Genomic DNA, 25,443 nt, shown 5'->3' with positions numbered 1-25,443 from the left:
GAAGGCAATCAACGACCACTAGCCATATAAGGACCACACCAGTAGGGAGAGTGCTGTTGCACTCAGGACATGACCTGGCAAAATATCACGAATCATGATGTGTGTTTGTGTGCTAAGCAGAAATCACCATGTGGGAAGAACCGAGAAACCAGCCAAAGCCTCTCCATAGTTCCATCCTTATTGCAGACATCGTGATTCATCAGTATATCACAATGTTTTAACTGGTTATATATCAAGTTGAAAACCACATGTCACCCACCCCTGCTGTTTGCTTCTACATAGTTCCATCCTTATTTTAGATGTTGTGATATAGCTAGTGATATATCGCAATGTTGAAAACCAGATATCGCCCAGCCCTATCCTTCTTATCATATTATTTGTTTTATCATAGCATTTTAATCAGTGCTATTTTTCTAGACAAAGAAGTGCCGGAACTCACCATGAACACCTCCCTTTTTCTCTTATAATGGCAATGGTGGCCACGTGAGAGGTGCTGGAACTGAGTTTTGGTGAGTTCCGACTGAAAAAAAACACCACCCTGATTTTAATCTTCCTCTGGTAAGCTGCCTCGTGAGGTCTTGCTGTAAAATACACAATGCAAACACCACCATTTCTCCTGTTTCCTAAATTGAGAGGTGAGTGTCATCTATGCACACAAAGGACGTGTGTCAGAAAGCTTGGGACCTGGCAAGGTTTCTACGGCTGCAGGAACTCCTTTTTGACAAAAACCCTAAAAGCAGGGTCAGGTGGGGAGGGACAACCCAGAAAGGACTGAGCATGCTCAGTGGCTGTGGACTAGCGTAAGAGACTGTTGGGACAAAAAGCCTATTTTGAGGGAGGGCGAATGGAACGGCAAAAGGAGGGCATGGCTGGCTGGCTGAAACCTGAAGCAGGAGCTTTCTACATTGCAGCTTTGAGTTGCAGATCCTACCTGTACCTATTTTGTTAGGAAACTCCTTTTATGAAAAGAATGAGGTTATATACGGTAGTAGAGATTACGCAGGTGAATTTTCCCATGAGGGAAATAAAATTTATTTTTATTGTTTATATACTGCCCTTCATCAAGAGACCACAGCGAGGTTTACAAGATTTGCCTTGTCTCTTGCTGCTGTCGATTAAGGTAAAGGTAAATGTTAGGGGACCTTCCTACAGGGAACTTCCCCCCCCCCTCCTGCTGACCAGCACTTTGCCCAGCGAGAGCAGCAGCAGCGGGTCAGGTGAGGGGAATCAGGAAGTTAGCGGGACGGAGGTGTCGGGGCTCAGTGATGTTGGGGAGCCCTTGCACTGCCTTGACCAAGAGGTGGAGGGGAACAGGCAGCCCCTTCCGGCACCCGAATTAAGGCGCGCCACTAAACGTAAGGTCGGGAGGAGGCGTTTCGGGGTGCCCAAACTCTTATGCTGGTCACACAACAGGAAACATCCACTCCCGGATTCTGCGAGTGGCTGAGAGGTCATGTTTTCTGCCATCTCTGCACTGTAAATACCATGCACAATAAAACTTTTAAAGACAGAGCAGACTCGGGTGTCGTTACGCAAGAGTAGCAGCAACAGCACCATTACAGCAAAGGTAAAGGACCCCTGACAGTTAAGTCCAGTCGTGAATGATTCTGGGGTTGCGACGCTCATCTCGCTTTACTGGCCGAGGGAGCCGGCGTACAGCTTCTGGGTCATGTGGCCAGCATGACTAACCTGCATTCTGGCGAACCAGAGCAGAGCGCGGAAATGCCGTTTACCTTCCCGCCGCAGTGGTACCTATTTATCTACTTGCACTTTGACATGCTTTTGAACTGCTATTGTAGGTTGGCAGGAGCAGGGACCGAGCAACTGGAGCTCACTCCGTCGTGGGGATTTGAACCGCCAACCTTCTGATTGGCAAGTCCTAGGCTCTGTGGTTTAACCCACAGTGCCACCTGCGTCCCTGCTGTCCATTAAGTTCACCCCAAATCCTGGCTGCCACCTGAAGTGGCTTCTGCCAGTGCACCATGGATTTGTGATGAACCCACACTGAGATGGGTTTCTTGGAAGCTCGTTCTGTGCCCTGAAATTGTGGGTTCCTGAGAAGAGGCTGAAATATTTGCCTGACAACAAATGACTTGTTAGTTCTTCCGGATTGACTCTTGAGGCGGCATTTTCGCAATGTAAATCTGTGGGTTGGGGGGAACCCCTGGTCAGATGAGGTCCTCCAAGCCACCCTAAGTGGCCTGCAAGGTTGTTCTGGCCAAGCCATGCCAGCCTGCTCTACGCTTGATGTCATATATAGGATGTCAGGTTGGGCAGGAAAAGGACAGTCTGCAGAATACGTTTAAAGCGCCCTTACCGGTATACTACTTTAGCAGGCATGCTAAAGAATTCTGGGAACTAGTGTGTTAAGGGTGCTGAGAGTTGTTAGGAGACCCTTGTTCGCTTCCCAGAGCTACAATTCCCAGAGTGGTTTAACAGCTAATCCCTCCTCCCAGAGAACTCGGAGAAACAGTGTGGGGTAGTGGGTAGAGTGCTGGACTGGGACCCTGGGAGACCAGGGCTGAAATCCCTGCTTGGCCACAAAACTCACTAGGTGACCCTGGGTCAGTCACTCTTTATTATTATTATTATTAAAATGATTTTCAATTTTATACAATTCAATAATTTTATAATCATTTTAACATTTCAAAACTCAACTTCCTTCCCCCTCTTTCTGCGGTTCCTTAAATGCATTTTTTATATTTTCTGCATACTGTATTCCAAATTATCTTAATTTGCTCATTTATTCATCTACTTTAAGCATACACTCTTATAAAACTCCAGGTTATTTCAATAATCCTGCCAAGTTTCTTACCTGTTTACAATTTCTCTGTAAATATTCAATAAACCATTTCCATTCCTTTATAAAAAGTTTGCTATCTTGATTTCTTATTTTTTCCGGCAAGTTTTGTCATTTTTGCATATCCCATAAGTTTTTGTATCCATTCTTCTTTTGCTGGGACTTCTTTCCTGTTTTGGGTCAGTCACTCTCAGCCTCACAGGGTTGTTGTGAAGGATAAAATTGGGAAGGAATTCCATGCCAGCCTGAGCTCCATGCAGGAAAGGTGGGAAACAAATATAAATGAACGAATAACCCCATGTGAATTGTAGTTCTTTGAGCCCTACGCATTGACCTTTGCAAGCTCAAATAATCAGCTGATGGTGAGAGGCTTGCTAATAATAATAATAATAATAATAATAATAATAATAATAATAATAATAATTTCTTATTTATACTCCATCTATCTGGCTGGATGAGGGATGAGGCACTCCCCTGCCCCCCCCCCCCAGCTAGGGTACTGTCTAAATTTGTTTCTGATGTGGAGGAAGTCTGGCCTCATCTGTGCCAAGACCTTATGACTGCCAGGCTCCTGAGGGCTGAAGTGATGCTACACAGTCATTTTGTTGTCTGTCCTTAACAAGCGACAGTACCATTGCGAAATGACTTCCTAGTTCACGGTTGAGGCTCAGGTGATTTTGTGTGTGTGTGTGGTTTTTTTTTTAAGGTTTTCTTGCTTCAGGAGCTGAGGGGTAGGTGGGGTGGGAAGCAGGAAGGCGGGGAAAAATCTCCTCCCCATCCCTGGCCTTTGTGATGCTCCGATGCCCCCAGATAACCCCCAGGCTGCAATTGGCAAATATTGAGCCTTTTGCGATTTGGCCTGTGGCTGATGCAGCCCCTTGTTTGGTTCTGAAGAGCAGCTGCTTGCTTCCTCCCCTGACCATTGGCCTTCTGGGGAAATCCCACCTGAAAACAGGAGCAAGTCTTTATTTACCTAAGCGGTGAGGTTTTGAGATCACTCACAAAGAACTTTGCACGTGTTGAAATACTGGCAAGTGTTTTGCCTTCTTTTTCAGCATCCCTCCCCACCCCACCCCCTGCACCTTTCCTCCTCGCTCAGCAAAGTGATGAGGCATCTAGCCTGGCCTTTATTTTTTAGTAAGAAACAAGAGGGGGAAACGGAGATTGGTGGGTGGGTGACCCTTTCTGAGTCAGAAAGACACATTCTCTTCTGAGCAGCTTTCTGAAGCCACATTCTGGTGGCCGGGTCGGGGGGTGGGTTGGGTGCAGAGGCAACGTGGGCAGAGCAACAAATGAAAATTTCACTTTTGCACAGTAGGCAGTTCCTACGCACACTCTTGCTACCCCTGTCCTCCAGCCAAGCAACAGACATTCTAGGAGCACTTGAGCCAGGCAGCATGGAGGGCTTTGTCGGGGGAAATGCCAAGAGCCAGGAATTTGGTCCCTGGGAAACCTCCACTCCTTGCCGCTTCCCCACACCCTTTCAGCTTCTTTGCGGATATATCGATATACAGTGGTACCTTGGTACTCGAACAGCTTAGCTCCCGGAAAAAATCGGATCCCAAACGCCGCAAACCTGGAAGTGAGTGTTCTGGTTTGCGAAAGTTTTTCGGAAGCCGAACGTCTGACGCGGCTTCCGATTGAGGGCAGGAAGCTCCTGCAGCCAATTGGAAGCCACGCCTTGGTTTTCGAACTGTTTCAGGAGTTGAATGGAATGGATTAAGTTCGACAACTAAGGTACCACTGTATTGTTCAAAACTGGTTTGGAGTCAATATTGTGATGTTGGTTTCATAATTTTTGACCTGACAATACATCACAAAACATGGTGTGTGTGTGGGTGTGTGGGTGTGTGGGTGGGTGTGTGCAAAAATCACATTTCCCGTTGCTGAATTGCCATTTCAGGAAAAAACTGCTGATTTTTGACCATAATGTACAGCATTTGCTCAGGAGCCTGGCTCTCTCTCTCTCTCTCTCTCTCTCTCTCTCTCTCTCTCTCTCTCTCTCTCTCTCTCTCTCTCTCTCTCTCTCTGTGTGTGTGTGTGTGTGTGTGTGTAATGTTTTATGTTGATAATGCTATCTGAGTAAAGTTGCATTGCCCTGCCCTGGGGGGGGGGGAATTACAATGTGGGAAAACCCATGAAGCTGGCCAATGCTTCTCTAAATTTCTGCAGCCCCTGTTAACTCTGTTGGCTCAGCTGTCCCCTGCCATCTGCAGGGAGCAGCAAATCATAAGAGCAGGCGCTAGCAAAAAGAATATTCTGGTCATGATATATTGCTTTATTGAGATGTTGAGCTGGTGATATATCACAGTGTCAAAAACCAGATATCGCCAACCCTAGTCTCCAGAGTCCTGGGCAGAGGTCTTCCCCCATCGCATGCTACCTCATTCTTCTACGTGGAGATGCCAGAGACTGAACTGGGGATCAACTGCCTGTAAAGCACATGCCCTATCTCTGAGCTATGGTAAACCAGCCCCTCTAGGCTCTCTAGGAACCACTGCATATAACAAAACACCAGAGGAGCCATTGATGAATGGCAGCCTATGGGAAAGTCCTGCTTTGTGTAAGCCACTTGGAAATTGGGCTGAAGCCAAGTGACAGCCTCCGCGGGGCCTTGGAACCTCTGTCAGTGATAATGAGAATGGCATTATATCTGATAAGAGACAGAGAGGAGAATAAAGAGGCACCACACCAAAGGCTAGGACCATAACGTACTTAGATTGTTTCAAAGAAGATGATGAGATAAATTTTGCAAATGTGAGCATGTAATGCCAGAATGATGCAGATGAGATGCCAGCTGCACCCTCCCCTGACCATTGGCCATGCTGGCTGGGGCTGATGGGAGTTGGGAGTCCAATTTATATCTAGAAATCCATCACTTCCCCATTCCTGCCCAAGAAAGATTCTAGGCATGTATGAAAGTTGGGAAAGTGCTTCCCTCCTTCAAGCTGCTCCAGAGCAATGGATTCAAACTACAAGAAAGAAGATTCCACCTAAACATTAGGAAGAACTTCCTGACAGTAAGAGCTGTTCGACAGTGGAATTTGCTGCCAAGGAGTGTGGTGGAGTCTCCTCCTTTGGAGGTCTTTAAGCAGAGGCTTAACAGCCATCTGTCAGGAATGCTTTGATGGTGTTTCCTGCTTGGCAGGGGGTTGGACTGGATGGCCCTTGTGGTCTCTTCCAACTCTATGATGCGTTGCAATGAAGATTTAGTCCCATCACTAATTAATATAGAAGATGTTGAGATGTTCAGTGATGCTCCTCCTCCATCAATTACATTTTAACATCATTTCACTTTCTTCTTCTCTTCACCCACTTCCTAGTGTTTTTGTTTTCCCCTTTGCTTTGCTTTCCTTCTGTAGTCCTAGCTGTGTTGGGGACAAAAGGATTCTTTAAATTTTTAAAAAATTATTTTTCCATTAATAACAATCCAATGGATGCCACATTAATACAATACCAAAGCATGCCAAATCGCGATACAATAAAAAAGCCAATAAATCAGTTCTGAGTTCAATGTTTTTGGATTATTTCTCCTGCTCCGGTTATCTGGAGTTGATGTTAATCCTTGGTCCTGCTCCAATTCTCTTAATTAGTCCAAATCCCACAATTCCAGTCTTAATCCTTTGTTTTAGCAGCCACTGGTGTGATGACTTTCATTCGTAAATCCACATCCACATTAACTTGCGGAGGGAATTTATATCCTGTAGTTTCTGCGTGAAATATTTGTTTACCTTCTTTATGTTGGAATCAATCAAATTTCTTCAACATTGCCCCTACTTCAAAAACTCATTTCTAAGTACGCCACAACTCCCTTTTGCCTCTCCAAAACCGAAAGCGCTCCAGCGCCCGGCTGTGACTCCTGGCTTACTTCCAGCCCTTATCTCCTTTCCTTCTTTCCAACCTTCTAACGAGCTGGTGTCTCGCCAAAGCCATAATAAATCAAAATTAGAATTCTCTGGGACAAAAAGATCCTTGAGCCGGCTCCACTGGTGGGCAGCTATGAACTTAAGATAAAATAACTGGACCATTCAGAATGGGGAAGAAATGCTTGGTGCTTTAAACTGGATGGGCTGCGGCGAATTGTAGTAGGGAGCTGCAGGTTGAGGGTTCTCGGTGCAAGAGATGAGTGGACAAGATGTAGAGGAAGAACCAGTCCAGGGAGCTACTGCTTGGACATGGGCTCTCAGCAGGTTCCTGACCAGACTGGCGTGGCGATGCTGGCCCTGGCAACTAATGACGTTGGCAGCCAGGGAATTTGAATTAAGAGACGGGAGGCTTCTTGCACCTGCAGAATGAGGACTGGTGTTGGCTCCAGGATTTGGCGATGGGCCTTCTTCGTCTTCATGGTTCTTGCTGCTGCCCATTTGCTTGCCTGATGGGGAAGTTTAAAGGGAATGTGGCTTTAAAACAGGGTGGATTTGATTTAAATCAAATCAATTTCAATCACGATTTCAATCACTAGTCAGTAAGACTTGATTTAAATCTTCTTTTTTACAGAAAGATTCATTCTTGCTGGTATAATCTTAATATTGACAACCAGATGAAGGTTTCATTTTTGGAATAATAAATTTCCAGAGTATTTTTTTACTGTACAGTTATATCAAAAATTAACTGATTTGGTTAAGCTTAGACTGAGTTTTAGCACACATGAAAAACTTAAAACAAATCCTTATTTCCTGATGAATAGCCTTTGGACTTAATTCAAGCTATGGTTTTCCCAGTAGTGATTTATGGAAGTGAGAGCTGGACCATAAAGAAGGCTGATCACTGAAGAATTGATGCTTTTGAATTATGGTGCTGGAGGAGACTCTTGAGAGTCCCATGGACTGCAAGAAGATCAAACCTATCCATTCTTAAGGAAATCAGCCCTGAGTGCTCACTGGAAGGAAAGATCCTGAAGCTGAGGCTCCAATACTTTGGCCACCTCATGAGAAGAGAAGACTCCCTGGAAAAGATCCTGATGCTGGGAAAGATGGAGGGCACTAGGAGAAGGGGACGACAGAGGACGAGATGGTTGGACAGTGTTCTCAAAGCTACGAACATGAGTCTGACCAAACTGTGGCAGGCAGTGCAAGACAGGAGTGCCTGGCGTGCTATGGTCCATGGGGTCACGAAGAGTTGGACACGACTAAACAACAACAACAACAACAACAGCCTTTGGACTATAATATAACTTAAATAGAAAACTTTTTTTATTTTGCTTCGACTCAGACCAACACGGCTACCTACCTGTAACTTAAATAGAAAACTATCTTTAGAAAGATTTTTTCCTCCTAAAGCAGGGGTCAGAAAACTTTTTCAGCAGGGGGCCGGTCCACTGTCCCTCAGACCTTGTTGGGGGGGGGCAGACTATATTTTTTGGGGGGGGGGGCTATGCCCCACAAATAACCCAGAGATGCATTTTAAATAAAAGGACATATTTTACTCATGTAAAAACACGTTGATTCCCGGACCGTCCGCGGCCCGGATTTAGATGATGATTGGGTCGCATCCGTCCCCCGGGCCTTAGTTTGGGGTCCCTGTCCTAAAGCATTTTATTTTAAAAATCTAATTTAAATTTTTAAATCTGATTTTTTTTAAAAAAAAATCATTGATTTTTATCCACCCTGCTTTAAAAGAGGATGAGAATCATTCATGGGGGATACCAGTTTCTGAAAACCACCGGGGGGGGGGGGTGCCGTTGCGCTCAGGTCCTTCTTTGCAGTTTTCACACAGGCAACTGGTAAGTGGGCCACAGGCCTGACCCAACAGGCTTGCCTCCTGAGGATACTGCTCTTTCTGTAACTGGATGCTTGCTTGGAGATGGGAGGTGAACTGGAAGCAGTAGGAAAGATGAGGTGCCATGGGTGTCTCTGGTGGGCTCCCTTGTAGGATGTGGGTGGCTTGGCATGGGCCCAATGAGCTGTCTTAGAAAGGAGTCAGGCGCCAGGCGCATTTCACATCTGGTGCGGGTCTGATTGCAACCACGTGGAGATCTCTGCATACCAGGTTGGCGACTTGGGAAACAAAATGTCAAGAGGAGGATCTGAAATATTTTCCTTGAAGCTTGAATTTGTTGTATTGTGGATTGTCTGATTTGATGTTTTAAGGTGTTGTAAACCGCTTTGAGATTTGTTCTTTAAAATATAAAGCGGTATAGAAATTGAATGAACCATCGTCTTCATTGTCATCATCTCCGTTGCACAAAAAAACCCCAGCACCTAAACATCTCATGGTGGTGACTGCAACCTAGATTTAAGGTGCCATTTGACAATTGTTGTTGTCGTTTAGTCGTTTAGTCGTGTCCGACTCTTCGTGACCCTATGGACCATAGCACGCCAGGCACTCCTGTCTTCCACTGCCTCCTGCAATTTGGTCAAACTCATGTTCGTAGCTTCGAGAACACTGTCCAACCATCTCGTCCTCTGTCATCCCCTCCTCCTTGTGCCCTCAATCCTCCCAGCATCAGGGTCTTTTCCAGGGAGTCTTCTCTTCTCATGAGGTGGCCAAAGTATTTGACAATTAGATTATATCTCTGAGTTTCTAACACTGCCAATGAGGCCAACAGCCGAAGCCAGCCCTGGCTGCGATTTGAGAAAAACTATGAAAAGTTTTTTTGTTCTCTGAAGATTGCCAACTTGTTTGTATGGGTGTGTTCTCTACAATAGAGACACCTGGTTCTCCTTAAAATGCTTTATCCTAGCAGAGTCTGCCAGCTTAAAGAGTTGGCAGTCTTCGGGGGGGGGGGATCTTTATTCTTTGTGTATGAACCAAATCAAGATCTGCACTGAAAAGAAGGAAGGCGAGTGAGAAGCACACAGTTGCTTGTTTTGCCATGCTCACAAACCCAGGTTCTTTGTGAGCAAATGGATCATAGGTAACCGTGAGCCACTTTTCCTGGGTAACGCCCAAGAATTTTTGAAACAATCCTTTCTAAATTGCCCACAAGGATGCCTTTCTATTATCTCATGATAACGTAAACCAAAGCTCCACTTAGTCAAACATATTTCCCTCTGTGACCAGTTGGATGCCTCCAGGAAGCCTGCAATCAGTGTTTGAAATCAATTGCCCCAACGGTTGTTGCTCCCCAGAAATTGAAATTAAGAGGTAGACTGCCCCTGAAAACAGAGGTTCTATTCTCAGCTGTTGTAATGCTGGGGAGCCCAGTCCATAGTTTATGTGTGTTTCTTTTCACCAGGCTCTGGAGCAGTTACAGACTAGGTCTTGCACACCAGCTCTAGAGACACCAGGCCCTGAAGCAGCTGAATTTGTAGATTTCTGGTGGGCTTTTCCCTCATGCCTCATGTTTGTTATAAACGAAGTATTTTGGTCGCTGTCATTCGTACCAAGAATATGTGCCAAGAATATGGCAACAAGAGATTTACAAACTCACATGGACTTTGGGATGTTGGCTGAGGTCTACTTCGTAGACAAAAGCCTCCGTATGCCTGCTCATAAGATAATAAGTTGTGTAAATGTCCTTATTTCGTCTTTCTGCTTTGTATAAGATGAAAAATGGAAAACTAAACCTGCTATGGTTGCTCCCCCTGACTTTCCCTCAACTGATGCTCCTGTTTCCCACACAACCTTAGGGCTCTGTTGGGATGAATGGAGCCAGAGACTGGACATTTTGTTCTGTGCTGTGCTATGGCAATGGAATGCAACACAGTGAAATATGCTCTGGGTTTGTTTGTTTTCGGAAAAGTGCTTTTAGACTCCTGCCCCCCGCCAAATTCATTATGAATTGTTTCCCAATACTCTTTTACCCTTTTACAGATCCACCACATATGAATGAACATATGTTCTTGCAAAGACAATTCTCTGGCTTCGGGTGCAGGTTGATGCAAGGTGCAGTTTTTCAGTCCTGTTTGAGTTGAATAAAATATTTGGGGGGGGGCAGGTAAGCCATGCCTTGCATAACCGATCATATGACTCAGTGAATGCACATCATTTGAATGGCAATGCCCATCTAACAACCACTATGGTTGGCATCCGTATCTAAATTACGATAAATCTAAAGTGCATAAAGGTTTCACTGACCACATAGTAAGAAATACCTTATTTAAGGTTTGGGAAAAATACAAAAGACTGATGGAACTTAAGACCCCTCGATGGATATCTCCATTAGAGGCAAAGGCCGTAAAGAAGAAAAAAGTATGAGAGGAAACTGGCTAACATATAATTCACAACTGATAGAAGATGGTAGCCAAATTAAGCTTAGAAAATATGAGGAAATTACAGATCAGCTCTCAGGATGGCTATCATATCATCGCCTCCACGAGACCGTTAGACAGGATAAAAAGAATGGATAATAATAATAATAATAATAATAATAATAATAATAATAATAATATATTATTTATACCCCGCCCATCTGGCCGGGTCTCCCCAGCCACTCTGGGCGGCTTCCAACAGAAGAATAAAACACAACAATCTATTAAACATTAAAAGCCTCCCTGAACAGGGCTGCCTTCAGATGTCTCCTAAAAGTCTGGTAGTTGTTTTCCTTTTTGACATCTGTTGGGAGGGCGTTCCACAGGGCAGGCGCCACCACCGAGAAGGCCCTCTGCCTAGTTCCCTGCAACTTGACTTCTCGCAACGAGGGAACCGCCAGAAGGCCCTTGGTGCTGGACCTCAGTGTCCAGGCAGAATGATGGAGGTGGAGACGCTCCTTCAGTTATACTGGACCGAGGATTTGCTAATGAGCCCTCGAGATTTGAAAAGGAATTAGTAAATAACATTAAGATAATATCAAGGATGTACCGACTCCTCCTTGACTTCCCAGGAGGAGGTTAAGGCAGTTGTTCTTCTTTGGCGATCACTCATGGCCGAGTAAGATTGTCTTCCATAAACACGGTTTTAACAATGGGTCCGTAAGTGAATGTGGAGGCCAATTCTGGATCCACACGTCCTTCCACAGTGGGGACATAGGTTTCCAGGCAGGAGTTGATCACGGTGTGGATTTGCCAAGCGTGCCTTCCTCTTAGCACGTTTCTCCCTTGCGTCCTGAGATTGAGTGTCTTCAAAGCCCATGACACCTTCGGTAAAGGCAGTTGTGATCATACGGGCCCAGGATATAGGGTGCCCTATATTGCTGAGTGAGTGGGAAAGTGTTTGGAATACAACTAAGAAGTTTACTACGTGTTACAACATCAAAGAAAATATGCTAAAGATGCAATATAGATGGTACCTTACACCATCAAAGCTCTCAAAGATGTACAAAAACATAGCGAACAACTGTTAGAGGTGTGGGGAAAGCAATGGAGATGGTGGTCATGCAGACAGTGTCTCGTCTATGAAGAGCTGAAAAAAATTCTGGGGCTAACATTCTTTAAAAAGCTAGAAGCCTTTCTGTTAAGTATTCTAGGCAATGATAAACCAATTTTTTTTAGAGAGATCTTCCTTTATGCCACAGCTGCATCTCGAACGCGGGTAGCAATGAACTGGAAAGAGTAAAATGTCCCAACTATATCGGATTGGCAAAGTAAGTTACAGGAATATGTAGAAGTGGCGCCAATGACAAATAGTTTGAGAGGCAACTCTAGGCAAGTATTTGTTAAAAAATGGGATCAATATAAGGAATATTTATGAAAAAATAACAGCAGCATAATGTCTAATGGCAGCATTCGAATGACCCTTGTTTAAAGACAAATATGAAGGGGGGGGGAGACAAAAGGTACAAATTGCTGTAGGGATGTATTAGAAAAAACAAAGAATATGATAATAATGATATGTACATTCACTATTAGAATGAGAATATACACTGGGAAATTATAGGAAGTCTAATTTTTAGTTTTTTAAACAATTTAATCTATGTTACTAATCAGGTAAGACATTTAATCTATGTTAGTAATTAGATAAGAATACAAGAGATACTACAAATGCAACCTAAGTTTAAGTTCTGTAAATAATGTGGAATATTATTTGTACATGGATTTTGTTCATACAGTTGTTTTATTTTTGTATATTCAAGAAGATGTGCATCATATATGTTATGAGATCTTCAATAAAGCAATAAAACGTGGGGTGTTTGTGTGTGGCCCTCTCAAATATATTTTTTTTTGGGGGGGGCGGGTCTGAAGACCCCTCAGCCCCTAGGAGTTGGCTCCTATGGCAGGAGGTTTTTGTTCAGCAGTAAGAAAAGGAGGACGTGATGTTGGGAGAGTCCAGTCCATGGTTTTGCATGTTCCAGTTTGCCAGGTTTTGGAGCCGTTCCTGCCTGGGTCTTCCACACAAGCTCTAGAGAGGCCTTGAGGCAGCCTGAGGATGTAAGGTAGAGCTTTCTGATGAGCGTTTTTCTCATGCCAAATGTTTATTTGAGTTTGTTATAAAAAGTATTTTGGTCACCCTCCTTGGTGCCAAGAGCACACCTTGCAGCTATCATGATTTCAGGCATCTGGGTGGACCCCAAAACGTTTTGTCTTCTCCTTTGCAAGAAGGTAAGGAAAGCTTTGCTGGGCCAGAGCAAAGACCCGCCGAGTTCCTCATATTGTTTCACACTGTGGCTGATCAGGTGCTTATGAGACGAAGCCCACAACCAGGATGTGAAGGTATTTCTAGAGAGGAAGGTGCAAGGAACCAGCTCATAAACCTGAGCGTAATGGTGCCAGCCAAGGGAGATGCAATCTTTCAGGGCTTGATGTCGGGCCACTATGTACTGGCAGCTTGGGGCAAAAATACCTTTTGCATGAGTAGTTCAGTAGGTACAGTGCCTACTTTTCTCCCCATGCATATTAAGTGCATACAGCCTGCGGCCTTGCCATGGGCTCGCCTCATTGCACAACAGGCCGGTGGCGCAACTGTGTTCTCATAAGGAGAAATGTGTGGCCCAAAGTTATGCAACGAGCAGAACCATTTTAATAAAGTCGCATTTTTCAATGCATGCAGGACTGCAGCAGGAAAGGGAACTGCCAAAATAAATGGCCCCATGAGCTCTGACTCCGAGAGTGGATGATCTATGGCAGGCATCCCCAAACTTCGGCCCTCCAGATGTTTTGGCCTACAACTCCCATGATCCCTAGCTAACGGGATCAGTGGTCGGGGAAGATGGGAATTGTAGTCCAAAACATATGGAGGGCCGAAGTTTGGGGATGCCTGATCTATGGGGTGGGTGGGGTAAACAGGAAAAGTGGGATTCCTTTGAATGAATTCCAGGGCTTCCGACTACAGCATGATACGTCTCAGTCTGCAGGCAATGGACTATAGATATTGTGTGTCACACTTAACCCAGGCTGAGAGCCAGTGTGGTACCGTGGTTTGAGTTTTGGGACTAGGACCGGGGAGGCCAAGGTTCAAAGCCCCACGAAGCCATGAAGTTTGCTGGGTGACCCCGGGCCAGTTCCTGGCAGCTTTCAGACCGCACTTTATTCCATTTTGATAATAGTTTTTATTAGTTTTCAATTACAATCCAATAATAGCCTCATTATAACAATGCCCATTTATAATACAATTATTAATACCAATAGTTCAAATACCGAATCAAATAATTTATATAAGGTGCTAGAATTGATGGCTTGATTATTTGCTGTATTTCTGCATTCAAAAATCTTATTAACTTCCATTACATTCTGGTCATCATAATAATCCCTTGTACAACAACTGCAATATTAGTAACTTCTATTCGTGTTGACACATTAAATGATTTATAAAACCACAAGTGAGGAACTCAAACTATATCCTTGTTCTTCCTGTGTGTTGCAATTATTCTGTCCGTGGTGCTTCTTCCCACACTTTATTCTATTTTGGCGATATTTCCTCATCTGAGAATTTCCACGTTTCACGTGAACTTTCTCACAATGCCAAAGTCACTTCTGGAAACCTGGCCAAACTGAGTCGAAGTTTCACATTTATTTCTATGTTATTTGCTTACGGAAAACGTACGTTTGCAACCCAGCCGACTTGGGAAATTGCGAGAGTTTTGAAAATGGCAATTTATTGAAGTTTGGTGTGTTGGCATTCCAACGTACATTTCTTTCCTGCCATTTAAAATTTAGCAGTATCTTGATTTTCTTTTTTAAGCCACAATTCCATAACGGAATGCCTAATGCTTTGCAAAAGGAGCGTTAGAATCTGGGATAGAAACGCTGGCGTTATAAGAAAAGAAAAAACCTAACAGAGCAATCCCTGTGTGTGAATGCACTTCCTGTCTCTGTCAGCCTACTTCCCCCCGTTTTAAAAAAGTGAAACGAAAAGCCACACATACCTTATTGGCCCAAATATAAGCCGCACCCGCAAATAAGCCGCACCTTTAAAATTCAAGGGGAGGGGGAAACCAATACCCAAATATAAGCCACTCCCTTAAAATTGGGCTACAGGCTGAAAATTGCTGCGGTTGGTAGAATTGTAACTTCGAGCCAATTTAAGCCTTTGATCTTGCAAGCCCGCAAAAGTTACTGTACAGTCGGTAAAATGCAAATCGCTCTTCATTCGCTACAGTTCTGCAGGCGCTTCCACCCGTAAATAGCAAATGAACAGCCTCAAGCTTGCAAATCGGCAATAAAACACTTTTTTTGTTCTGTTTTACCGTACGTCTGTTTCAGCAGCGATATCATAAAAGCTCATTTTTGTAAGGTCACGAATTTAAGCCGCACTTTAACTTTTCACGGTCGGAATTTGGGAAAAAAGTGAGGCTTATATTCAGGCCAGTATGGTACAATCCTCCACACTTTGTTCACCCCCTGCTAAAAAAAACACACTCTGGTCCCTCCCAGAGAAGAATGGCAGATTAAGTTGATGGACTATGCCAAAATGACAAAAAAGACCAGAAGAATTAGAAATCAGGAAGACCAAAATTGTAATAAGGAATGGGGAAAATATATAACTTGCCTTAAATATATATATATATATCACTTTAATATGTAACTTACCTTAAAAACCATTGTAAACAATTAAAATTATTAGTAGGATTGGAATAACACTTGTAGTTTAATGTTGAATTTTGGTTATAAAGGAGATTTAATAGATTTGGATTAGTAGGCAAGATGCAGGAGAAAAAGGTCAATACAAGGACCCACGAAGGAGAGAAGGGATATCCAGGTGATTCTCTCTTTTTATGTTGTTCCGTTAATTTTTCTTTTTGTAAATTTCAAAATCTGGAAAGACTAAATAAAATTTATAAAAAACACACTCTGGAAAGGGTTTTTCAGGGTACAAATAGAAAAGATGTGTGGGAAGATGTGGGACGGATTTTCCTGTGTGAAAAGCATTTAGCAGGGAGGGTTAGTTTGTTGGGAGTGAATTAACTCCACACTCTTTTATCAGTATTCCCCCCCCCCAAAAAACAGATATCTTTCCTCCTTGTCTTCTGTTCCCTCTCTTGAGCTCAATATATGGCCATTGTCTGGGCAGGGGGGCAGGATGGAAGGGAAGAAAGGGTTGCACCTTTATTGATTGTGCAGAAGAATTTCACCTGCTGAAAGGCCTTTTGCACCTGGCTACCCCTTTCTATGGACACCTGTGTGTTTTCCCCATGGGACGAACAGCAGTGTGTGTGTGTGTGTGTGTGTGAGAGAGAGAGAGAGAGAGAGAGAGAGAGATGATTATAATTATCATCTTGCACAGATTCAGCATGCAGGTTTCCACTTCAACTCCCCAGATATATTTTTCAGGCACACTGTTTTGCCGCAGTTAATAGTTCCAATCCTGCGGCGCATACAGCTAATCTCGGTTTGTTCTTTGGAGAGAAGTATATAATTAGCATCTCCTTAGGGAGGTGGAAAGGAAAGATAGTTCACATCCAGCTCCGAACTTTGGAATCCGAGTCTGTTGTACCTTGGCTTAGATGCTGACACAAATCTGGCTATGAATGTGGCCGCTGATTCTGACCTAACTGAATGAATTTATTAATACGATCACAGACCAGCATCAGCACGCACAATATCACAAATCATAAAACATATCAAAAATACACAGGACAGTATGAATATAACAAGGATTTGAATATAAAAATTAAAATTGTTAGCGTACCCCCTGTAGTTAGCATTTGTATCATTTGTATCAAAAATACAAAGGACAGTATGAATATAACAAGGATTTGAATATAAAAATTAAAATTAATTGTTAGCGTACCCCCTGTAGTTAGCATTTAGGGGTTTGATCATTATGGGAATACCACTTGCTTCCTGCGATTGATTGCAGGCACACAGAATTTGGCTACATTTAATGTAGTCTTGGGGTTCTTGTCCTCTAGGAGTAGTTTTAAACTATGGTGTTCAGATTCTTTCATGGACTTTTGCAAAACATTCTGACCTAACTGTGATTCCCTTTTTAAAAACTGGGGTGCTGATGAGGCAGGTCTCACGGGACCTTACTGTATTTTTCCTTTTTTTGGGGGGGAGGGGGAGAATAAGGGTGAGTTAGGAGTCAAAGAGAGCTGATAATCCCAAGGCGCCCTTCTTGACTCTTCCTAAGAATTCAGTTGTGGGCAAAGTAGATAATCCGTGAAAATTGTGTTCTAATATATTTTGGAGAATGTAATGCAGACCTGCTAACCAAAGTGTGTCAGGTGGTTGATGATGAGGGATGGGGAGAAATTTGATTCATTGCCCAGCTAGCAGGACCAGTGGTTAGGGATAATGGTGGTCCAATAACAGCTGGTTTGAGAAAACATTGCTGTAGCCCCTACAGAACAATAAAAAATTGTTTGTGGAGAGACAATAAACAAATCTCTCCACAATAATCAACTTGCAATAGCAGAATGTTATCAATCTTATATTTATGCGTCCAAACATCTTTTGTCATGGGTGACCAAGTTGTGGGATAAGTTTAGAACTTGACTAAGATCCTGAGCAGACTTGCTTACTAGGGAATAAGCCCACTTGAGCACAATGGGACTTTACTTCTGTGTAGACATGCACAGGATTGCTCTGTCAAAGTAGTTTCTACCCTGTTTCTCATATTTTAAGACATACCCATAAAATAAGCCATAGCAGGATTTTTAAGCATTCAAGGAATATAAGCCATACCCCGAAAATAAGACATAGTGATAGGCACAGCAGCAATACCGGCCATGGCAGGAGGAGGAGGAGGAAAAATATAAGACATCCCCTGAAAATAAGCCATAGTGTGTTTTTTTGAGGAAAAAATAAATATAAGACATGTCTTATAATATGAGAAACACGGTACCTATCTAAGTTGTTTACCTTCTGCAGACTCAGAGGCCTGGATGAGAGCAGGTGTTGACTGTAGCCTGGAGGAGAGCAGGTGTTTGAGGTCAGATTTGAAATTTCCAAGAAAAAAGAGGAACCCTTAAGAAGCACCTCCTTCCTAATGTGAAAATCACAAACCCCAAACAGTTTAGTGATGACTCTGCATTTGCTGAGAAGCCTGAAATGTTTAGTTCCTAGACGTTTTTGGCTCCTGCCAAGGAGTCACGCAGGGACCTTGTGCTGTCTGACGCTTCCTTCTTAGTTGGTCGTTTTGCTGACTTTCTCTGACTTAAGCAAATGTGTAACCGCAAAGATGCGAATGCAGGGAGACCATTTAAGTGATGTAAGATTTGAAACGGGAGCCAGCAGGGCTTAGAGACCATGTTTCTCTCTTAAGTCAGCCTCCCTTCTCCCTCCTCTTAAACCCCTCTGTAAAAGTTGTTGTCTGCTTTGAAAAATCAGAGTATAGACCAGTGGGATCACCAACAAAATGCATTAGTGTAGAATGCTCCTGTTTTACATTCCAGCCAGCTCTATCCTTTTCTAGGATATTTCATTCTATTCTGCCTCCTCCCTGGTTTTCCATCTCCCCACCCCAAGAGTCAACCAGCGTACCATGCCCACTGGGCATGTTCCCTTTCTATTTTCCAAGAAGCAAGAGACAGGATGAAGGTATCAAGGACACCTTCCAGCCAGGCAAAACCCCTCAAGGTATGATTTTTTTCCTATGCAAATGATGGCAGTTTGCATCGGGAACTTTTTCTAATGTCCCAGAGGGTGAACTAATTTAGCATGTTTATTTTATTTGTATTTAGTGAACAAAAGTAGAAATGTCGAAACTGCCACGCTCTCCAAATATTGCATTGGCCAAATATTGCATTTGTTCACTAAATACAAATAAAATAAACATGCTAAATTGGCCAGTTAGCATACCGGTAGCACTCTCAGAATTTCCACTTTCATTTTTTTTAAAAAAAAAAAATCCCCACGTTTCTAGTCCTTAAGACAGTGAATGTATCTTGAAAATGTGTGTATGATGTCAAATGAATCTGAGCAGGTTTACTGTAGGGGACTTTGTCGCCCTACCGTAATACTTTTGCCCCTTGGGGGGGGGGCTATGGGAAATAATGCGGAATGAAATTGTGAAAGATGAAATGAATGTGTACATTAATGATTGATTCCCCCTCCCCCCCTTTTTAAACCTTCCACGATAAATGTTTTCTATACAAAATACTGCCAGGTTAAAAAAACGGCAAGAGCTTGGTAGATACCGGTAGGCAAAGCAATTCCTCTGTTATGTTATAGTGAAAAGGGGATTCCCTCCCTCAGTGCCTGAGCAGCTAGCTCTGTGTGCCCTCTGCTGGAAGGATGGCAGATCTACCGTATTTTCGCTCCATAGAACACACCTAGTTTTTTAGAGGAGGAAAACTCTGGTTTTGTGCCTGCTCTGGCTCTGGTTGGGCTTGGGCTTTTGGCAGGGCTCTGGCTCTCATTTGCTCCATAGGACCCACAGACTTTCCCCCTTCCTTTTTGGGAGAGAAAAAGTGCGTCTTATGGAGCGAAAAATACGGTATCTGCAACCTTTTCAGTTCAAAAAGAAAAAGAAGAAGATGCCTGTGGTGTATGAAATTTGGACTGGAGTGGGAAAAGTGCAAGAGAGAATTTTCTCCTCCTCTCATAATTTTTCCAGTTTGGTGACTTAACCAGAGAACTCGATTCGCAATAGGTTATATACCCCCAATGTTTCACATGCTCAAAACAGGGAGACAACATAATTCCCTCTTGTTTCCGAGGTTGAGGCTGTGAGTGCTGTTGCTTGTATCTCTAAAATGGCATTACCCGCTCGCAAGAGAGAAGCATCAGTTATGTAGGGATAGGAAACACTGATGGCTTCCAAGTATTTTGGGGCCACAGCTCTCCTGGGCCCCAGCCGGCATGGCCAGGGATGAAGATGGGAATTGTGGTCCATCAACATCTGGAGAGCCTTGGTGTACAGATGACCGCCATGCGAGCAAATCTTTGCCTAGCAAGAAAACAGTGTGGTAGGCTTGGATCCCTAATTGTTTGCCTTTTCTCTCCTCCCCTTCCAGAATATCCAGAGTGACTCTCCAAGACCAGAGGTGGCGAGGGCAGTGTAATGGCTGAGAAGCGACGCTTGGAGCCAGTCGGGGCAGTGAGTTACAGCAAGCACCCTCGGTTGGAGGTGGAGGCAGGCCACGTTCTCTCGTCAGGTTTGTGCAGGTCGAGCACCCTGCCTGGCTACAGCTCGGAAAACCATTACAGCTACAAGGGGTCCTACTTTGCCTACCCGCTGCAATGCCACGAAGGGCCCAAGTCTTTATCTCCCTGGACTCCCACCGAGACCTACGCCCATTGCACGGGTGCCGTGGTCAGCCACCCCCCGAGGACAGACAAAGCCCTGTGCATGCTGTACAGACCGGAAGCAGAAGGTTTTGGGGCACGGGGGCAAATTTCTGGGCACGAGAAGGCTGGCAGCAAGTGCATGGCTGCTCAGGAGAAGCCGGCCAACTACATGGGCCATACAGGACTCGTTCAGCAGGGCTGGGTGCACGGCTACCCGGCACAGCATTCTCCTCGAACGGCGGCAGGTTTCTCGACTCTGGCAGTGCCCAAACCAGTGTACCGGAACCACAGTTACTGTGCTGAGACCGGCTACGGCCCGAAAGCCTCCCTAGCCTTGGGGATGCAGGTGGAGAGCATGTCCAAGCAGCCAGCGGGAGCAGAATGGGCTCTGCCACCGTCTGGACACCTGGTTCACATGGAGAGGCCCGGTTGCGGCACGGCCGTGCCCCCCAAACCAGTGGTTTCCGAATCGGGTTACCTGCCATCCCACCAAGGGTCCAAAGACACTCCCATGAGCCCTGTTGGCTTTTCACCGTTCCGCAAAGTGTTTGAGAAATGCCAGGCCACGTACCACAGCCCGCCGAATATCCCTGAGGCTCGCGGCGGAAGTCCTCGCAAACATGCGAGGTCAAAGCTACCTCCTGCTGCCAGCCCACTGGCCAATCCCCAGAACCTGATGTATCAAGAGAGGTCACCCGCATGTTACCCGCTCACTTCCTACGCGCTGACTTCACACGAACAGATGCTGTTGTACCACCAGAGCTATGTGCAGGCAGAGAAAGCCAATTCCCTCTTTTCTCTGCCAGCCTGCAAAGGCTTTGACTCTCCGGGCCGCGAGGATCCCCAGCTTCTCCCAGGATCCTACTTAACACCACGGAGTTATTACCCTAGTCACTTGGACAGCTATATCTACAGATCACTTGCTCCTCCTCCTCCGGCAACCCCGCCGAGCCACCAGCCTTTTCGGGAACATGAGCCACAACCAAACGCGAGGACCAAAGCGGACTTGGCGCACGAGGCTCCCATCTCCAGCTGCACCCTGTCGGAAAAGGCTTCGTATTGTGGCTCTTTCTCCAGCAGAGATGGGCTTCCGGATTGTCACGAGGGCGATCACGTTGGCAAGCTAAGCAACGAGAACTTTCCAAGTCAATGGGCAACTCCTGAACGCCAGCCTTCAGAGATGCGCCACCCTGCGGACAGATTGCCTGGCTTCCTTAGTGGGTTCCGGTCCATGCAAGAGGCTGCCTGCAGGGCGGGTCTGAGCCACTCGGAGGAAGAGGCCAACGCTAAGGGAGAGGAACTCTGTGATGCACCCAGAAGGTCCACTTTAACACCTGAAGCCAAGAAAAGGAACTTCTGGGCTTGCAAAGCTGAATCAGGGAAGTGCATAGTTATTTCGGACAGTCCAGTTGCATCCCATGACTCCTGCCTTAAGGGAGATTCCCTCCAAAACATCCTTGGGGATTCCGGTTCCTCATTCCAAAGTATGCTGCAGCCATCAGAGGACAAAGGAAGGGGTGCTAAAAGACCCGAGGAGCCCCTCCCCTCTTCCTCCCCCCCTATGCCGGTGATCAACAACGTCTTTAGCTTGGCGCCTTACCAACGTTTCCTGGCTGATTCTGAGTCGGTGGATTCTGAGTCGCTCTCTAAAAGCTGTCAAACCCAGGAGACTTCTCTTGGTAACTCAGGCAAATGCATGGAAGTTCAGAGCCCACCCCGGCCAGACCCTGTACGGTCAGGGGAAGTGTCTGGGGCACTGCTGCCCGGAAGGAAAGAAACAGCTTGTGATGTGATGGCAAAAGTTGTTAAAAGGGAGGCAAGCAGCAACTCTGCAGGGGTCGCGAGAGGGAGTGAAGATTATGCTGGGACCTGGGAGAGCTGCCGGCACAAACGCTTGCCTCCCAGTGGGCCTGCGCCCAGTCATCAGGCTCCACCAGCTTGTATAAATGGCAGTGCTGGGCCCAGAGAAGACCACGCCCTAGATCTCAGCTTTAAAACAGAAGGCTTGGCAGAAGGGCCCGGTCTTCAGAGGTCACCTGGGAAGATGGAGGCTGTTGAAAGGGAAAGTTCCGAGAGCAAAGGGAAGGAGGCGAGCGAGACTTTGCCTAAGAGGCAGGAGATTGTGCAGGAGGCTAATGTGCAAACGGCGGGGTTGGCTGGGAAAAGCGGCCCTGCGGGAAAGAGCAGTTTCCACAGCTCTTCGGCATTCTTGTACAAAAAATTCAAAATCCAAAAATCGCATGCAGCTGGGCGAGGTTGCGCAGTGCAACAAGACTCTTCCTCCTTGCAGCTGAGCTCCCATGTGTTTGTTAAGGCCAGGGATGTCTCTCTGCGAGAAGGCTCTGGACAAGCAACAGATCTGCAGAGCAAGCCACCAGTTCAACAAAGCCTCCCGCAAGCAGCGACTCAGCAAAACACGCCTCCGGTTCAGCAAAGCCTCCCGCAAGCAGTGACTCGGCAAAACACACCTCCGGTTCAGCAAAGCCTCCCGCAAGCAGCGACTCAGCAAAACACGCCTCCAGTTCAGCAAAGCCTCCAGCAAGGGGTGACCCAGCCCAAAACTCAACTCATGCCACGGAATTGCTTCAGCGTTAAGCTGCTAGGTGCTTCAAAAGCCCCGCCTCCTAGCGCACCTGCAGCATCTCCTGCCCTGGGAGAGACCCATGCCTTGCTTTCCACCAGCAGCGAATCGCCCAGGCAGCATTTCACTGCCTTGCATACTTCGATCTGCGCCATCATTTCCTGCTCTGTGTCTACCTCCGCTCCAGAGCTCCTCAAGGAGTGGCTGGAGAAGACCAAGTCCAAAGGGGATCGCCAAGAGAAGGCAGCAGGGTTGGCGAAGCACAAGAACGGCTCAAAGCTTTCTGAAGCTCCGATGCCATCCAAGGGCAAGGAGATCTGGCTGGCTTTCAAGGACATGGCGCTGTTCCTTAACAAACTGCTGTCTCAGCTAGAGGCGATCCTGTTTACTCGCAAGTGCCCCTTTCCTCACGTGATCCGAGCAGGCACTATCTTCATCCCCATCCACGTGGTGAAGGAGACCCTCTTCCCCAACCTGTCCAGCTCCTCTGTCGACCACGTGCTGCAGGACCACAGGGTGGAGCTGCGTCCCACAACCTTATCCGAGGAGAGGCTGCTGAGGGACCTGGAGCTAAAGAGCTGCACCTCCCGGATGCTGAAGCTGCTGGCCTTGAAACAGCTGCCTGATATCTACCCAGATCTCCTGAACCTCCACTGGCACGACTGCGTCAAGCAACAGCTTGGTAAGTGCAGCTAATGTTGGCATGCAACCTGCTTTTCAGCAGGGAGATCTCTCCCTGCTCTACCCTGAAGCAAAATGATATATCTTGGGTTTTCGTGCCTGTGCTCAGCTGCCTTTTGTTTTGCATGGGTGCTATTCTTTGATGAGCGCTCCTCTGCGAAGTCCAGGCATTTACGTGACCTGTGAGTGTGACATGCAGGATGGGAGCTCTTGTCTAGCTCAGAATCCAGTGGGCTGTGTGTATGTGTTTAATATTCGGTTGGGAGCCGCCCAGAGTGGCTGGGGAAACCCAGCCCAATGGGCGGGGTATAAATGATAAATTGCTATTATTATTATTATTATTATTATTACAGTGGTACCTCGGTTTATGAACACAATTGGTTCCGGAAGTCTGTTCATAAACTGAAGCGAACTTTCCCATTAAAAGTAATGGAAAGTGAATTAATCCGTTCCAGATGGGTCCGCGGCGTTCATAAACCGAAAATTCATAAACCGAGGTGTTCATAAACCGAGGTTCCACTGTATTATTATTATTATTATTATTATTATTATTATTATTATTATTATTATTATGTGCAAATATCTAGGACCATTCCAGCCTCCTAATTTGGATAGGGCAGAAAGGAGCTGGTTTAGGCTGCAGGGAGATTGGCAGAAGGAATGGTGAAATTGTTAGGGGAAGGGGGAAATCTCTCTCTGTATGTGCATTCACATACACATACACACACACCCTTGAGCTGGAAAAAACAGAAACAGGCCGAGGGAGCCGGCATTTGTCTACAGACAGCTTCCTGGGCCATGTGGCCAGCATGACTAAACCGCTTCTGTCGCAACGGAACACTGTGACGGAAGCAGAGCGCACGGAAACGCTGTTTACCTTCCCACCGCAGTGGTACCTATTTATCTACTTGCACTGGTGTGCTTTCGAACTGCTAGGTTGGCAGGAGCTGGGACAGAGAGAGCAATGGGAGCTCACTCCATTGTGGGGATTCAAACTGCCAGCCTTCTGATCAGCAAGCCCAAGAGGCTCAGTGGAGTTCTGCAACACCATAGTCCCCTTTGACTGGACTTAACCATCCAGGGGTCCTGTACCTTACCTTTACCTGTACCTTACCTTTACCTATACCTGTCAGAATTATAGAACCATAGAATTGTAGATGGGGTTGGAAGGACCCTGAGGCTCATCTAGTCCAATCTGGGGGACGCAGGTGGCACTGTGGTCTAAACCACTGAGCCTCTTGGGCTTGCCGATTGGAAGGTTGGTGGTTCGAATCTCCACGACGGAGGGAACTCCTGTTGCTCTGTCCCAGCTCCTGCCAACCTAGCAGTTTGAAAGCACGCCAGTGCAAGTAGATAAATAGGTACTGCTGCAGCAGGTAGGTCCAGGGGTCCTTTACCTTTACCTTCTTCTTTTTTAGTCCCATGTCCTGCATTGCAAGAATCTCTACTAAAGTATCCACGACAGGTGGCCATTCAACCTCCGCTTAAAAACCACCTAGAAAAGTCCACCACCTTCCAAGGGAGTCAGTTCCACGGTTGGACAGCTCCTATAGTCAGAAAATTATCAAATGCAACACCCACCGCACACCAGGATATTCCATCTGCTCCCTAGCCATGGGGATGCAGGTGAAAATCACGCCCAAGCAGCCTGCAAGGGCATAATGGACTCTGCCACCGTCTGGATACCTGGTTCTCATGGAGAGCCCCTGTTACAGCATGGCCATCTCCCCCCCCCCCAAAAGCCAGTGGTTTCTGAATCTGGCTTCCTGCCATTACTGCCTGCAGACTGTCTAGCAAGAGTGGTGCATGCTCTAGTTATCTCCCGCTTGGACTACTGCAATGCGCTCTACGTGGAGCTACCCTTGAAGGTGACTCGGAAACTACAACTAATC

General features: G+C 45.8%; 1 protein-coding gene across 3 annotated transcripts in view; it reads left to right on the top strand.

The window, feature by feature from the left end:
* Positions 1 to 25,443, top strand: part of PRMT2IP (PRMT2 interacting protein) — a 45,603-nt gene that overhangs the window by 10,516 nt on the left and 9,644 nt on the right. For all 3 annotated transcript variants that reach the window (XM_035131372.3, XM_035131373.3, XM_088656595.1), the window contains exon 2: positions 20,016 to 23,552. In XM_035131372.3, the coding sequence (XP_034987263.3) occupies positions 20,063 to 23,552 (3,490 nt within the window). In that variant the 5' untranslated portion in view covers positions 20,016 to 20,062. The remainder of the gene's footprint in view (positions 1 to 20,015; positions 23,553 to 25,443) is intronic.

Source organism: Zootoca vivipara, chromosome 13, assembly GCF_965207765.1.
Source record: "Zootoca vivipara chromosome 13, rZooViv2.hap1.1, whole genome shotgun sequence".
In the NCBI taxonomy this organism is placed as follows: Eukaryota; Metazoa; Chordata; class Lepidosauria; order Squamata; family Lacertidae; genus Zootoca; species Zootoca vivipara.
Note: the sequence above shows the minus strand (reverse complement) of the source record. Positions and strands in the feature narration are given on the sequence as shown.